The following is a 14,278-nucleotide window of genomic DNA, read 5'->3' as shown; positions in this document are numbered from 1 at the left end:
TTTGCCAGTAGTTTAATGGACATTACATACCATAACATTAGCACATTTTGCTGAAGGCAAAGGAAATGGATTGACACTGCAGAAGAACTAGACCTCAGTGGATAAAGTAAAATAAATCTATGATAATTTTTCATTCACTGGATCATTCACACCTTATCTCTAGTTTGTAACATCAGGTCTTTATTTAATGTGGGCAGCTACAGAGCACAGTAAAATACACTGAATTCTCCCAGCTTTTCTCCTTTTCCCCTGCCTCTGGTAGACACTATTCTCTCCTACAGAAAGGATGACAGCAGATACTAAAGCTACTTGGTGGTTCAACTGTCTGTTGATGCGGCTAACACTTGGTCTCCACAGATTATAAATTTGTCACATCTGTGATCTAGTCAATCTCCAGTACCCTGCAGCCTGGAAATGCAATAATCTCCATTTCCAGCATTCAGGTCTCCCAAAGGTAGTGAACAAATCATTGTCAAGCCACTGGAAAAACAACACTATCTATCTTTCTTGTACTGCAATTATGAAAGCTTACATAAATAAGGAAATGTCACCCATGCTGACTTTAAAAGACTGTCCAAGTAAAACCAAACATAAAAATCATAAATAACTGAATAATCTCTGATAGAGTGGGAAAATTCTTTATTACATTTTTTTTTGAAGTTTTAATTGCACTATAAATAAGAACTAAATTTGTGTAATTTTCCAGTTTTGGAAGTGCCATTGAATTATTTGAAAAACTCATCTAGCACAAGAAGAAAAAACATTAAATCAAAACCAAAAAAATGTCAGCGTTTCATTTGGTAGTTACTCAGGTATAGGATGATGCATCTGTCTATGGATTTCAGAAGTGAACAATTAAAATTAAACTAAAATGATAAAGGAAACACTCAGAGTAAACAATCCCTACGAAGCGCCTTAATGACAGAGTCTGACACAAACAAAAGCCACACACAGAGACATGGAGCTGAAGTTCTGCAGCTTTTCTTAGCCTGCCCTATTACACCATTTGGTTTAGGTGCTACACCACCTAAGTTTTTTTGCACCATATATCTGTGAGTATTGTGACATCACAAGGTAAGAGGCAGGATTTTCTCTAAGTAGCCACAGCTTGTAAACACAGTCTTTCCAAGGGTAAAGGGTCAAGACAGTTTCAAAGGAACAGCTAAAACAGCAGCATTTAATCAAGCTGCATTTCCATTGCTCTGAAGAGTATTTGTACCTATTGATTCCCAAGCTTGGCTGCTTCAAAGACTCCTCCATACAAGGAACACAGGTGAAAGACAAAGGCAGAAAACAGGAAGGGTCACGAGGAGCAAAAGAAATCCGGCAATAAGCAACTGGAGAAAAGTCAAAGGTCAATCAAGGCAGCTGATGTCTAACTACAGCAGGAGACCTGACAACTTCATCCATGTTGCAGTGTTTCTTCATTCATTTGAAAGCTGCAAGGTTGGTTTTCAGTCTGACTCAAAGCATCTTCTTGATTAACATATAGTATTCAGGATTACTCAGCCACAATTTACTTTCCACACACTGTCAAAATATATTTATGTTGTGAAAACCTGGTTTAGCTTACATGCTGGTGCTGAACAGTTTCATTTTCTTAAGAGTATTCACACACTTACATCTAAAGTATGAATGTCAAAGAATCCAAATGTAATTTTCTCTTTTTGTCCCTGTGATTTCCAAAATGGTGAATGAGAATTTTGGTGTTTGCTCATTGTTAACTTACTGAAACCCATTGTCCAGAGAGGACAACTGGTATCAAACATCACATTGGAGATCATTCAGTTGTATGTACTGAGATCCTTACTAATATCAGAAACATGGATACTGGATTCCACAACAGAGAAAACAAAAAATCAGTCAATTTTCATGTTACACAAAAGAACCACAAGTCGTAAACAATGCAAATACGTCCCCCCACTCTCTGACAAACATTGATACCTCTGTAGTATGCAAAATCTTGGGAAGTGGTGTAGCTCCTATTGTAGTATTTTCTGAAGAGTTCACATTATTCCATATACCTATCATCTTGCCAGGTCTGTGAGAGTTAAAAAAAATTCTGTATTTTTTTAACCAGTCTTTGAACTGGTATTATCACATTTCATTTGAAAAATAGCATTCATGAGTTCCTGAAAATGCAGAAAGCCTGTGACAGAAAGAAAAAAAAAAGCTCTGGTATTTCCAAAGCCCATGTTTACTTCTTAACCCACCAACATTTCCTCTGCTACAGAGGAAACATGGTCCTTATTTACATCAACACCACTTTTTCCTACTGGAGCTAAAAAGAGTAAAATCTACCTCAATTACTCCTTAATTATGATCTAAAATTCCAAGGTAAAAGGAGGTTAAGCATAAGAAGAATAAAATGAACTTTTTCTTCAAAACAGAAAATAAAATATATAAAATCTTCCACTTTGTATCTTATTTAATACACATTATTTTAGGCTTTCACTCTAAGAGTCTTCATTTTTATTATTGAAGAACTGAATGTAGAATATTCAACTATAGAATTGAAGAGTGTCATCCAGATTAGGACCCCAATTTTCTCACTAGGTACTTATAATTCATATTCCTATATAAATAGCAACATAAAAATCCAGATTTCACTGTTGAGAGCTAAGACTACCTCTGTAATATAAGTGTTCATTGTAACTAGAAAAAAAATACTTACCTTTAAATTGTTATATAAAATTGTGAGATCTAAGAAGGGGTTTGACAAAGGCAAAAAATGCTGAGGAATTATAGCTCACATCTGACTTGAAACCTGAAACTAACATGATTTGTCACAAGTAAGAGGTTCTTTCTTCCACTGCCACGCAAAAATGAAAGAATATAAAAATTCTAGAAATACAGTGACCCAGTCTACAAAATATTATGGGTTATAGAATGACCCCATAAAAAGAGATTTTTTAATAATGTTATTTTAATGATGCAAGGTTATAAGTTATTGATTTTTACAAGATATAATCAATTAACACTTTTCTGCTGTTTATCTCATAAACCAGAAGAATTTTGTGATTACTTTGGTACAGATTATTTATTGAATGTTTATTTTGTTTTCAATATGTCATTAGATGATTATTTAGAGAGAAGTTAAGATTTCAGAATTTGGATAAGTGGCACAACTATGAAAATTCAACAATCATAAATAATTTTATCAAAATTTCCACTTCATTATGTCTGTCTCCAAAACTTTACATTTTCCAGTATCTGGCTGAATTTCCCCTAAGAGAAATGGCACAATTTCACTGAGGGAAATAGCAAAATGGACATCAGAGTCTGTGTTATAGTAAAACTATTTTGGACTAATACAATTTTTCCATTTGAAAACTCCATATTTTAGCAATGGTTTAACCAACCATATTTTTTCCTAGCAGTCAATATTTTCAATGCAGTTAAACAATACCCTTTAAATTAATATCTTGTTGATTTATTGAAGACAAATTAGTTTGGCAGTAAATGTATGTCTGTGAAAAATACAACAAAAACCTACTACTAATTAAGTGCAGTATGTCATGCAAGCATTAAAGACAATGGTATTATGATACAAGTTCTATTAGGAGAAATAAGAGCTACAATTTTTTTTAACTCTAGCCCAGCTCTCTCAGGCACTTCCTGATTAGGAAAAGTGCAACATTCTCTCTTGAAATTCAAGTACTTTGTCTTTTTCTCCTCTTTCTTTGTGACATAACAACTTTTCTGGTTCTAGTTAAAAAGTAAAATAAAAAATGTCAATAATATCATCAACAGGGAAAAATATTAAAACCTTTTTTAAAAATGAATCAGGTGCAGATATTGAACTGTACTTTCTCATCCTTTGTCTCACTTTTCAAATGATAATTTCTTCCACAGCCGCCATTAAATCTTTATCTATTCCAGCTCTCTGTATGGGTCATTGATTCTAGATGTACCATGGTTATTTTTAAATGTTTCCCTTTCGTAGAGAAAAAGAGGGCTGTCTAGAGCCAGATGGGTAACTTCACACTTCATTTATCAAACCCAATGCATTAAACTCCACCCTCTCTTTCCCACTATTGCTGTTAAATTTCCATATAATTTGGTAACAATTTTCATTATCATACAGTGACCCTAAAAAGTCTATCCAGGTTTGCACGGTTAGTCCAAAATTCACAGCTGTTCCCTTCACCCTCTGTTTATTACAGTAGAATCTGTGGTTCCCCTCACTTTATAAGCTGAACAGTGACCTTCTGCAAGTAGAGGTCAAGAAGGGGTCAGTTCAAAGGGCTAGAGCAGCTCTTTAACAGCTATAACAACCTGTCCATCAGGCACTATCACGCAGTATAAACAAATCTGGGGCTTTGGAAACTCTGGACCATTTCTGTTAACACTCAGAGGACATTCACTGAGTCCTACCTGAAGTATTTTGGATCACTACCACTCAGAGAACAACTTGAATCCCTGGAAGACCTGCTCAGATACTTGATACTGATGACATCTTTGCATCACAAGTCTATGAAATTGTGAGTGCAACACTAAGCACACTGCCATGAGTTTTGGGTTGTGAAGCTGAAATAAAATCTTAAAGAGTCATTTCAGCTCATTAATATGCAGAAACACTGGTACAACTTAAAGTAAATAACACAGGAATATGCTTTAATTGAGTTGGTACATACCAGAAGAGTTCATATTCCTTTCTCTGGGAAAGTCTGAATTTCCAAAAGTTCAGTCGGTTTGTGTTACCAGTTCCCAACATGGTTTTGGTTTTTTTTTTTGATGTCAGGTGTTAATGACACAAATAAAACACAAGAAAGAACAGAATGACTACATAACTTTACAAACACCAAGTGCAGAGTGAAGTTTTCTGCCAGCTGCCCTCCCTTCATTGACCTAAATTTCTTGAAGTTGTACTGTTCATAATCTGCTCTCTAATGCACAACGTAAGGTAATTAGAGTCATCTGTATTTAACTTCCACAGGAGAAAAATTCTATTATCTAATCTAGCTGATCCCCTGATAGCCTGTTGAAAGTAAAGTACTGTAACCTATTGCCTGCCCTTTGACAAGTGCTAATTATTTCCTGTCCAAGCACATTTTTCTCATGTAATTCCAAAGTACACAATAGACTGATCTCTAAAACATGGGCAGCCCTGCTCGTACCACGGCGGACGTTTTATAACTTTCAGCACCGTGTGCTCCATGGCTGCCACAGCCAGTGTTTCATTCCAGACACCGAGCTGAGGCTTTGATGGAGCCAAGTGAGGTGTATGGTAACAGTCTCTTTATGCAGATCATATGGATGAGACTCCCAGATAGGTCACTGCGATGGGAAACATCAAATAGAATGAAAAAGGATTATGGATAGTTAATACTCAAAGGACACTTTCTTTCAGAACTTTCAAGGCACAATGCTCTTGAAATTTTCTTTCAGGTGTTTAGTTTTAAGAAGGCCTGCACTTCATCTGCTTGTGCCTCTCCCACCCCCAAGAGCTGCAGCTTTGCTGTGTTAGGGGCTGGGTTACGTCTCTAGCTGCAGCCCTGGCTCCAGCCCCAGAGCTCCCTGTGAGCAGCAAGTGAGGCCAGGCACACTGAAACCCACAGCACTTCCAAATTACTCGTTATTGCCATGATTGCTGATGACTTTGTGTATTAGGAAATCATTGTTAGACAAAATGAACACTAAATATTCCGCTCATTACAAGCTTTCTGTTCTGTTTCACAACGAAGATGCACACGTCCCACAGAAAAGCTTTAAGTGATTTCCTCTGTTTCCAACATAGCTCAGACATTTGCATTATTTAGTAAGCATGGTGATGGAAGGCAACAAACCAAACAACTGCCTCCCAAAAAAAACCCCACCAATCAAAAAAGAAGCCAAAAAAAAAACCACCAACAAAACCCCCATAAAAATCCCTTAAATTATTCAAGAAGAAAAATAGAAAGCCCACATGATAATATGGATAATATTTTAGAGCCAGCTTACTCTGAAATCTTAAATGAGTAGCATACAAGCAAACATTTCATACTCACTGGAACACAAACTTATAAAACACAACCTGTAATTTGTAAAATAATGATGTGTAATTATGTTCCATTTTTATCTAAAGTTTCTAAAATGTTCTAGCTTCATTTGCTGTAATTATTTGGAGCAGAAAAGGCAATGAAGTGTCAGACCCAAAATCTACATATTACATTTTAAAAGCAATCTCAGAGTCTTCAGGAATTACACTAGCAAAATACAAGAGATCTCCCTTAACTTTAATTAGTGCAGGTAAAAAAATCATGCCAGTTAAATGCTAAACTTAAATTTAAAAAATCTGATTTAAAAATACTTTTGACTAAAAACTGTATTTAATTGTAAGTAAGGAACATCTCCTGGTTTTAAGTAAAAGCTGTATATTTGGTAGAAAATTTTAAAAGGCTGCTAGATTTTTTTATATAAATATCAAATAAGAAAATAATAAGAGACTACAAAATTAGTATCAATCCATAGCTTTTAGACATAGATGTGAAAAACGTGACATCAACTCATTTAGCAGGCTAAGAGAAGGACAAGGTGGAACATGGTGGAAATCCTCTTTCATTCACCTGTTTCTGAGCAAACTAAAAGTATGGTGTATCTGGTGCTTCTGAAATGCATTCAGCTGATTCATTCCAGTAACACAAACCTTTCCAAACACAAACATGGACAATTTTGAAAACCCGTAAATAGCATCTCCTGATCCATGGCAGTGAGCTCTCCTTAAGAACTCGGTACAGTAAAACAGTCCCACAAGATGAACTCCAGCAGTTCATACACGTATGCCCATCTCACCCAACACCAACCAGTTAACTCCAGCAGGACACCACAGGGAAATGGGAGGAGCACGAGGGAAGCAGACAAGAAGGGAAGTTTTAACAGAGCATTCCAGCAAAGAGCATGGCTCATATTGCCAGCAATATGTGGAAAACCTGAGGGCATTTTAGGTGGCACCACTCCTCAGATCTTAGTGCTGCCTACCAAGCTGTTATCAGTAGCCTGTACTGCGTGAGTAAGAGAGCAGTCTACCCCACAGAAACACACACTATCCCATTCAAGGAATTGCTGTTTGAACAGTAAAATTTAATTTTTTTTTAAGTCACTCTTCCCCACTCAAGGGGATTTATAGGAGTACTTCTCACCTTGCTGTCCATTCTTTACGCAGCTTTTGTCTCTCCTTGAGAAGGAGCAGGAAGCAGCTGATGGTCTCATTCCTTTGTTCCTCAATTTGTTGCTCTTTTCTAACCTCAGAGAGGACCAGACTTGTCTTAAAGGGAGGAAACACATAAAAATTATAATCTAGAAATAGGAAACAATGTGTAAAATTAATAAAAAGCCCATAAGCAAATAAGGACAGTAAATCAATAGTCTTCTTTATTACAGTTCCACTGCTGACAAATCAATACAGTAAATGATGGTTAGAAATGGCCACCATATATTTGGTATTTAATCAATATACATGGCATATAAGGTAAACCTTAAAATCTCATTGCCTTAAGTATCACACCAAGACACTGCGCATTCTAGCCCACATTTTCTTGAGGCATAGTTATTTTCTAAATATTATCTTGTATCAAATAATATCAGAAGTATTTTCCTCAATGTAGCATTTGTTTGGGAGACTTTACCCTCCCCTTTCCTACTTGGTAAAGCTGTTGAAGAAAACACTTATTTGTACAGTACCTGCTGAATGGAATTTCTGCTGATGTCCACATGTTCTTTTTATCATTAAATACTTCAAATAAACAAGTAATAAAGTCTTTTCACATATGGAATAAATTTACAACTGCTCAAAAATATGCATATATACATGCAATGGATTTAAATAATCTGTGAAGCAGGATGACAGTCTCTGCAGAGCAAGTGTTACTGGCATTCCCAAATGTTGTGCTGACAGTTAATGTTAATATAAGAGAACTGGGGATGTTCTTATCACCCTTCATCCTCCCACCAAGCTAATTCCAGCTCCCTCACTCCACCTTTTCCTACTCACTCGTGCACCATTTTTTCCTCTTTCTTCCCTGCAATTCCCCATGTCTGCCAAGCTGGGAAGGAAATGGTTGATGCTCAGCTACCAACCAGTCCTATATCCACCAGTGCCCATGTGCTCCTCCACGAGCAGAAGTGTCTCCATGGCAGAAATTGAGAGCCTTTTCCTTAAGTGAAGATATTATATTGCCTTTTTCACCTTAATCAACCTCCAATAGACACAGAACTATTTTTGATATTCTAAACTCCAGTCACATGTTCTGCTAACATATCAAAGCATCTAAATGCTTTTAGGAAGGATGACAGAACAGATGGAATCCTTGCACAAACCTGCTTTCTTTTCACTGAAAAGAAGGGGGGGAAAAAAAGTTTCTGACCTGGGAAGTTGTGCATGTGAATTTGAAAAGACAACCAAACATAACCAAGAGCTGCAATACCTATTCCCAGCATAACCTCCCTTATTGGAACTTAGTGACAAAACACATGGCATTTTGCCTCCTCCTCAACATCACATACACATTACATTCCGTCCTGCCCAGCTAAAATTCCTCTAGGAATTCTGTGAGAGAAATTAATGCTATTATCTTCAGTTTGTGAAAACAGAGAGATCTAGCCTCATTCTGATAGGGTTTTTATTTTCCACAAGAAACAATAACACGCAGATAATACATTTCTTAAGCTATGTAAAGTAGGAGTAGCATTGTTATTGTTATGGTCATTCCAAGAGAGAAGCATGACAGGGTTTGTAGAGACAGAAAATAACTTTATTACACCAGCATCACATGCAAAGAACAAAAAGCATCTTTCTCCCCACCTCCCAGCTCTATCAGCTGGCCTACCAAAAGGCATTACCACATCATATGGGGCTTAAACATCAAAAAGAACATTTTCTTGTAAAAACCCCAAATGTTCAAAACTCAGTCTATACAGATCACATTCTTGACCCTGCTTTGACATTACAAAGCAAACAAAAAGCCAGAGAGCATTTTCAGATAAGGATTCCATGACATGGGTTTCCCTTGCACTGACCTACAACATCTTTTCCACAAGCTCTAATATCCGCCAACTTCAACAATCCTGACCTTAGAGCCTCATTTCCAGCAGCTGCACAGTTTGAAGCAGAATTTGATAGAGGACTTCACAAGTAAAACACACTCACGTGAGCTGATGCACATTCTTTAATGGTGAAAATTAACACTCCTTGTCATTCATAATAAATATACCTACTAAGGCTTTAATTTTTATACTTCTCATGTACAAGACTTGACAGAGCACTACAACCAGAGTTTACCTCTGGATTATAGGATGATCACACTGCAGCCATACAGCAAGGCCACTGTCCACCACTATTTCCCTTTCAGAATGTTTGGATGGCCATTTTATTTACAGAGGGATAGGAAAATCCACTGGTGATGGTGAGATGTTTGCTTCTCCCCAAGACTTCAGAAACGTCCTAGGTTTAATGATGCCATGCCTCATAAAGCTAAAAGTACAGTTATTTGCCACAACAAACATCAAGATCCCCTAAATAAGTGATTCAGAAAGTGCAGAGCGTGGAAAACTGGAAGTTGCTAAAGAATTTTCAGTTAAAATTTGATAAAAAGATGATGTCAAGAGAGTATTATCAGTCAGAGATGGGTGCTCACTTCTCCAAGCATTCACAGTCACGCTGTATGTGATATGGTATGAATTCTGCTGACCTGGTCAAATTGCAACGTTGGTCCTGAGTTTCACTAAGAAAAGCCCTCCATCTACAGAAACATCACAATTCCAGAAACTGAACATAATTTATTTTTTACTGAGAATATAATTATATTGCTCCAGCCTTCTGTTAACACCTTTCATTTATGTGGTGATGTACATGGCTCAAGTCAAACGCATAGTTTGACACTGACATCATAAACGCTTCTTTATTGAGCCCTGTGAGTACAGTCACAGCTACCTGGAGGGTGAAATAGTATTATTAAGCAACATACAACAACAATACATAGCAATTTAACTGATTTACTTGTTTTCTAAGAGTGCTGAAAGGGCAGTAAGGTCACCTGGAATGCCAGTGCAGGGCTTGATGTGTAGCTTTTATAGAGGCATTTCTTAATAACTTGCTATTCTTATAATAGTAATAAAAATCTCAAATTGTAACAAATAAAGAAAGTAACATTCTGGGTAAAATAATATTATAAAGTATATTCCTTTGCAAGTTGTCTTTTCCATGTAACTTGTTTTGGGATTTATTTTTAACAAGGGGATTCAATATATACTTCAACTGATAAAGGTCAAAGGTTCAAGAAACTCGGTCAAAGATGTTATCAGCTGGGAAAGCCATTTCCTCACATCAACACTGATAAAAACCCATCAGAAACCCGGCTGATACAACCCCTGCTCTAAAGAGCAGGAATGACCTTCTTTTGAACATCACTATAGTTGCACATCCCATCAAAGAAAATCTGATCTTGTGCCTCAATTCTTTTAATGACAGATAATTGCCTGCAGAGGCCCCCTTTGCCCAATGCTGAGTGAAGCCTTCACAGTTCTGAACTGGGCTCAGCACTGACTCAGGGGTTTTCAGCACACTTGGGACTGCAGGACAGTAGAATAAATAAACAATGCAACCAGCCCTACAGCCTGTCTTATCTCATCCTTGTGTTCACAGAGATTCTTGAGGGTGGTAATGTTTACAAACTGGTGAAACTTTCTTTCTTCTGCTTCCTGAGCTGTCAAAAAACATATCCTGGACAACCTAAGCAATGAGATTACGCAAATTGCTTATCACTTGTGGGAAGTAACTCCTTGTCTCATTGGCCAGCATACCTCTTTAGTAAGCAGTACTGCCAGTATTTTCAGTAAATCTTACCCAATTCTCCTTACCAATCTTTAAGGGTATTTAGGGCTTTCCTTGTAAAACCCAAATGGCACAAGTCTTAAAAACAAACACAAAGCTCACCTCTCAAAAAGCCTAAAGCTATATACACACACACATATATGTGTATGTGCACATGTAGCAGGAGCAAATCCAGCCTTTTACATTAAACACAGTATTTAGGAAACCGTACTCTTTGCCTTCCTCCTGGTACAGCAGCAGAGCTAAATTTAGGCATATCAGGAAAGACCCATCAGAGCATCTTCTCTCATTATATAAGAAAGGAAGGTTCTAAGATTAGATTTCAAAAGACCAACACCCTATTTCTCTCATTATCACCAACAAAATATATCAGTGACACAGGATTGAACAGAAGCTGTTTTAACCAAGTCTTTCTATTCACCCAGGATATACACACAAAATTAGATGACTAACAAAGCCAATCTAGGAATTTTAACAGGTTTATAGCAATATTTTTTCCTTATATATGCAGCACAAGAAACTCTGTTTTAACATCCATAGGCCACTACCCCACTGAACTGTGTGTCCTGGGTGAATACCACAACATGCCTACAAACAAGCAAGAAGAAACAACATCTAAACACTCCAAACCCCACACTAGTACGTTTTCAATTTTTGAAAGCTAAATTTTTTTTCCTTCCTTTAATACAGACCTCATGAGGAGTCAGACATAAGGTTAGAAACACTGTATAACTGGAGACATGAAGCTTAGTGTTCTGTCAAACAAATTAGCCTTTAGTCTGAACTAAAGTGGCACTTGGGACAGTTTGCCTCTTGGTCCTACTTTGTTGGGTCAACAAATCAGATTTCTCACTCAAAGTTAAGATTTTATTTACTCATCACCAGTTTAAATAGGATAAACTCCTGAATCTTTACCAACCACTTCTACTTTAACACAGCATTCATCTCTAAAAAAAATCAATAACTAATACAGAAAGGAAAAACAAAGAGTAAAATCTGTAAGTACGGCTAAATTGTTATTCTGTATTTTCCCTGTTATTTTTGTCATGTTATTTGCTTTCAGTGAAAGAAGTTTCCTGATGAAATTCTATGAAACTAGAACATGGTCCCTTTTAGAGGGGAGGGAAAAAGAACCTGAAATCTATTAAGGCATGTTAATTTAACATGTTGTAACTACTCCATGATAAAAAAAGCTAGTAATTGATTACAAAATCCTGCTCATTTCTTCTTTACTTTTAAAATTTCTACTTAAAATACGAGCAAATGGGCCCATTTTCATTGATACAATAGAAACAGCCAGTATGGTTTAAGTTATCACCCGGTAATTTGGGCACATTAAACCCAATTCTCTGCCTTTTGTTTATTAATTCACTATGCCAGATATCACAGTTTCACTCAGCAACCCTCATGTTCTGGATGATATTGAAAAATGAGTCATGTTTGTCAAAGAAAGTTAAAAAAAAAAAAAAGGTAAAGAGGAAAAAAGTGTTGTTTATAGAAGCCAGCTGCTCTGGCTTCGGCGCCAGCAGCTCTTCATCCTGCTATTTTACGCTCGCAACCCCCACTGCCCCCACTGGCACAGGTACAACTAAATGTTGACTTCAATGCTTCAGAGAGCACTCAACTGATTCTGTACATGATTAATTGCCAAAGACATGGCTGACCATATGGAACAGAGAAAGCATCAAGTAATTCATACTTCTGTATATGATCATTTGGCCCCTGTTGTTTTAATGTACAGGAAAGAGCTAGTATAGCACAGACCTGGTGTCTTGCCCTTGACAGCCCATTAAGAAATCTCAAAGCACCTAGTTGAAGTTATGCTGTTGGCTTTTCAATAGCAGCCTAATAAAACAGAAGCAAAGCTTTCCAACTAGTCTTAAATCTTTCACATACAGTACATTAACCACTGCTGCTACAACAACTGGTTTCTTATGATAGGAAATGGGATTTGATTTCTAGCCTCTGCATACTTACTGAAAGCCTTTTTCTGACCTTTGGAGGGTTTACAAAATCATTGTTCGTTTTTCCTGCCATTTTCCCAGTTTCTTGCCATGGTGATCCTAATAGATTTGTTTAAGGTTCAGTACATTCTACTCTTACTAACTGTTATATGCAAACTGTGCAATGAAGGTAGGCTCACGGGAACTAAAAGAAAAGAAATGATTATTAACTATTTTCTTTCTGAGATTCAGAGAAGTCACTGCAACATCTAAAACAATTTATTTTTAAGGCGCCTATAAAGCAAAACATAAAATTCCTCAAAAGAAGCAATAGACTAGTATGTGCTGTCTTTTATCAGACTGGAGACAAATCATCAAATTTCATTTGAGAAGGAAGGACAATTTATTTTAAAGCTGTAGTATTCTCAAGGATTTCTGACACAGACCTCAAGAAAAGAAAAAGGTGCAGACTTGGAATATATGTCAGTATCATTAACTGCTGTATATTAGTTTTATCTACTGTTAACATCTTTTCAGTCATATGCAGTCAAAGAAAAAACATTTAAATAATGTTTCCCTGTCAAAGCTCTTAAGATGACAGTGCTAAAAAGTTAATCCCCATCCTCACAGATCTTCTGGCAGTTTTGACGTACCTTGGCAAGCATGCATTTGCTGGCACCTTCCAATAGAAAATATTTACATGGAGTTCTCTTGTCTGAGGATTTTCTATTTGAGTAAATGATCCTCATGATCTGAAGGGTCTTATATGGGAAATTCTAATCAGTGGTAATTTCCCAGGCTGAGAATTCAGATAAGATGATTAATACTCCAAGAATAATCTGCAAGCCAACATAAAACTCTCTAGCTGTTCTGGTTATTGATTGAGAACTTTCAACATAATGTCACAGGGTTTAAAAACAAACATTGTCTGTTTTTAAGTAAAATAAAGAATAGAGAATTTTAAAAAAGAAATTACATTTTTGTAGCATAGAAGGAATGGAAACTCAAGTTGCTGGTGTAAAACCATTGCCACAAAGATTATACATTCTCCTCTACCATTATATTCAATGGCGCACATCAAAACTAAACATGTACATAACCCAATTACAGAGCAGAATGCTTAAAGTCAGACATATGCTTGAGCTCTATATACAAGTCAACATGCATTAAAATGTAGGCAGCCCTGCCTCGCTTTGAGGTATTCACTGCTGACAACAAAGGATGAATACCTGACTTGATAGATGAGTAGTTTGACCTAGAAAAACCTACAGCAAGTAGATCACTTCGACATTTCCAAAGAAACTGTAGGTTTTGTCTGCAGTAGAAACTTGTTCCATTTATCTATACCTGTGGAGCTAAAGCAGTACATTTTCTACCTATATGAATTTAAAAGTCATAAATTAAACTAAGTTGAGCTTATTTGGAAATAAGCACTACCTTTATGCCTATATAAGAATATTTACACCAGGGTCTTGAACCATATATTTAGGAAAAAGGAATCCAAACAGAAGTAATGGCCAAGTAA

At 36.6% G+C, this 14,278-nt stretch overlaps 1 protein-coding gene across 10 annotated transcripts in view; it reads right to left on the bottom strand.

The window, feature by feature from the left end:
- FTO (FTO alpha-ketoglutarate dependent dioxygenase) overlaps positions 1–14,278 on the bottom strand; it is a 223,642-nt gene that overhangs the window by 118,041 nt on the left and 91,323 nt on the right. For 9 of the 10 annotated variants that reach the window (XM_068202714.1, XM_068202716.1, XM_068202717.1 and 6 more), the window contains one exon: positions 7,122–7,246. The exons of the other annotated variant lie outside the window; for it this stretch is intronic. In XM_068202714.1, the coding sequence (XP_068058815.1) occupies positions 7,122–7,246 (125 nt within the window). The remainder of the gene's footprint in view (positions 1–7,121; positions 7,247–14,278) is intronic. 10 annotated transcript variants of the gene reach the window in all.

The sequence above is a fragment of the Anomalospiza imberbis genome, chromosome 12 (genome assembly GCF_031753505.1).
Source record: "Anomalospiza imberbis isolate Cuckoo-Finch-1a 21T00152 chromosome 12, ASM3175350v1, whole genome shotgun sequence".
Classification (NCBI taxonomy): Eukaryota; Metazoa; Chordata; class Aves; order Passeriformes; family Viduidae; genus Anomalospiza; species Anomalospiza imberbis.
The sequence above is the reverse complement of the archived record's forward strand: the minus strand, read 5'-3'. Positions and strand labels throughout refer to the sequence as shown.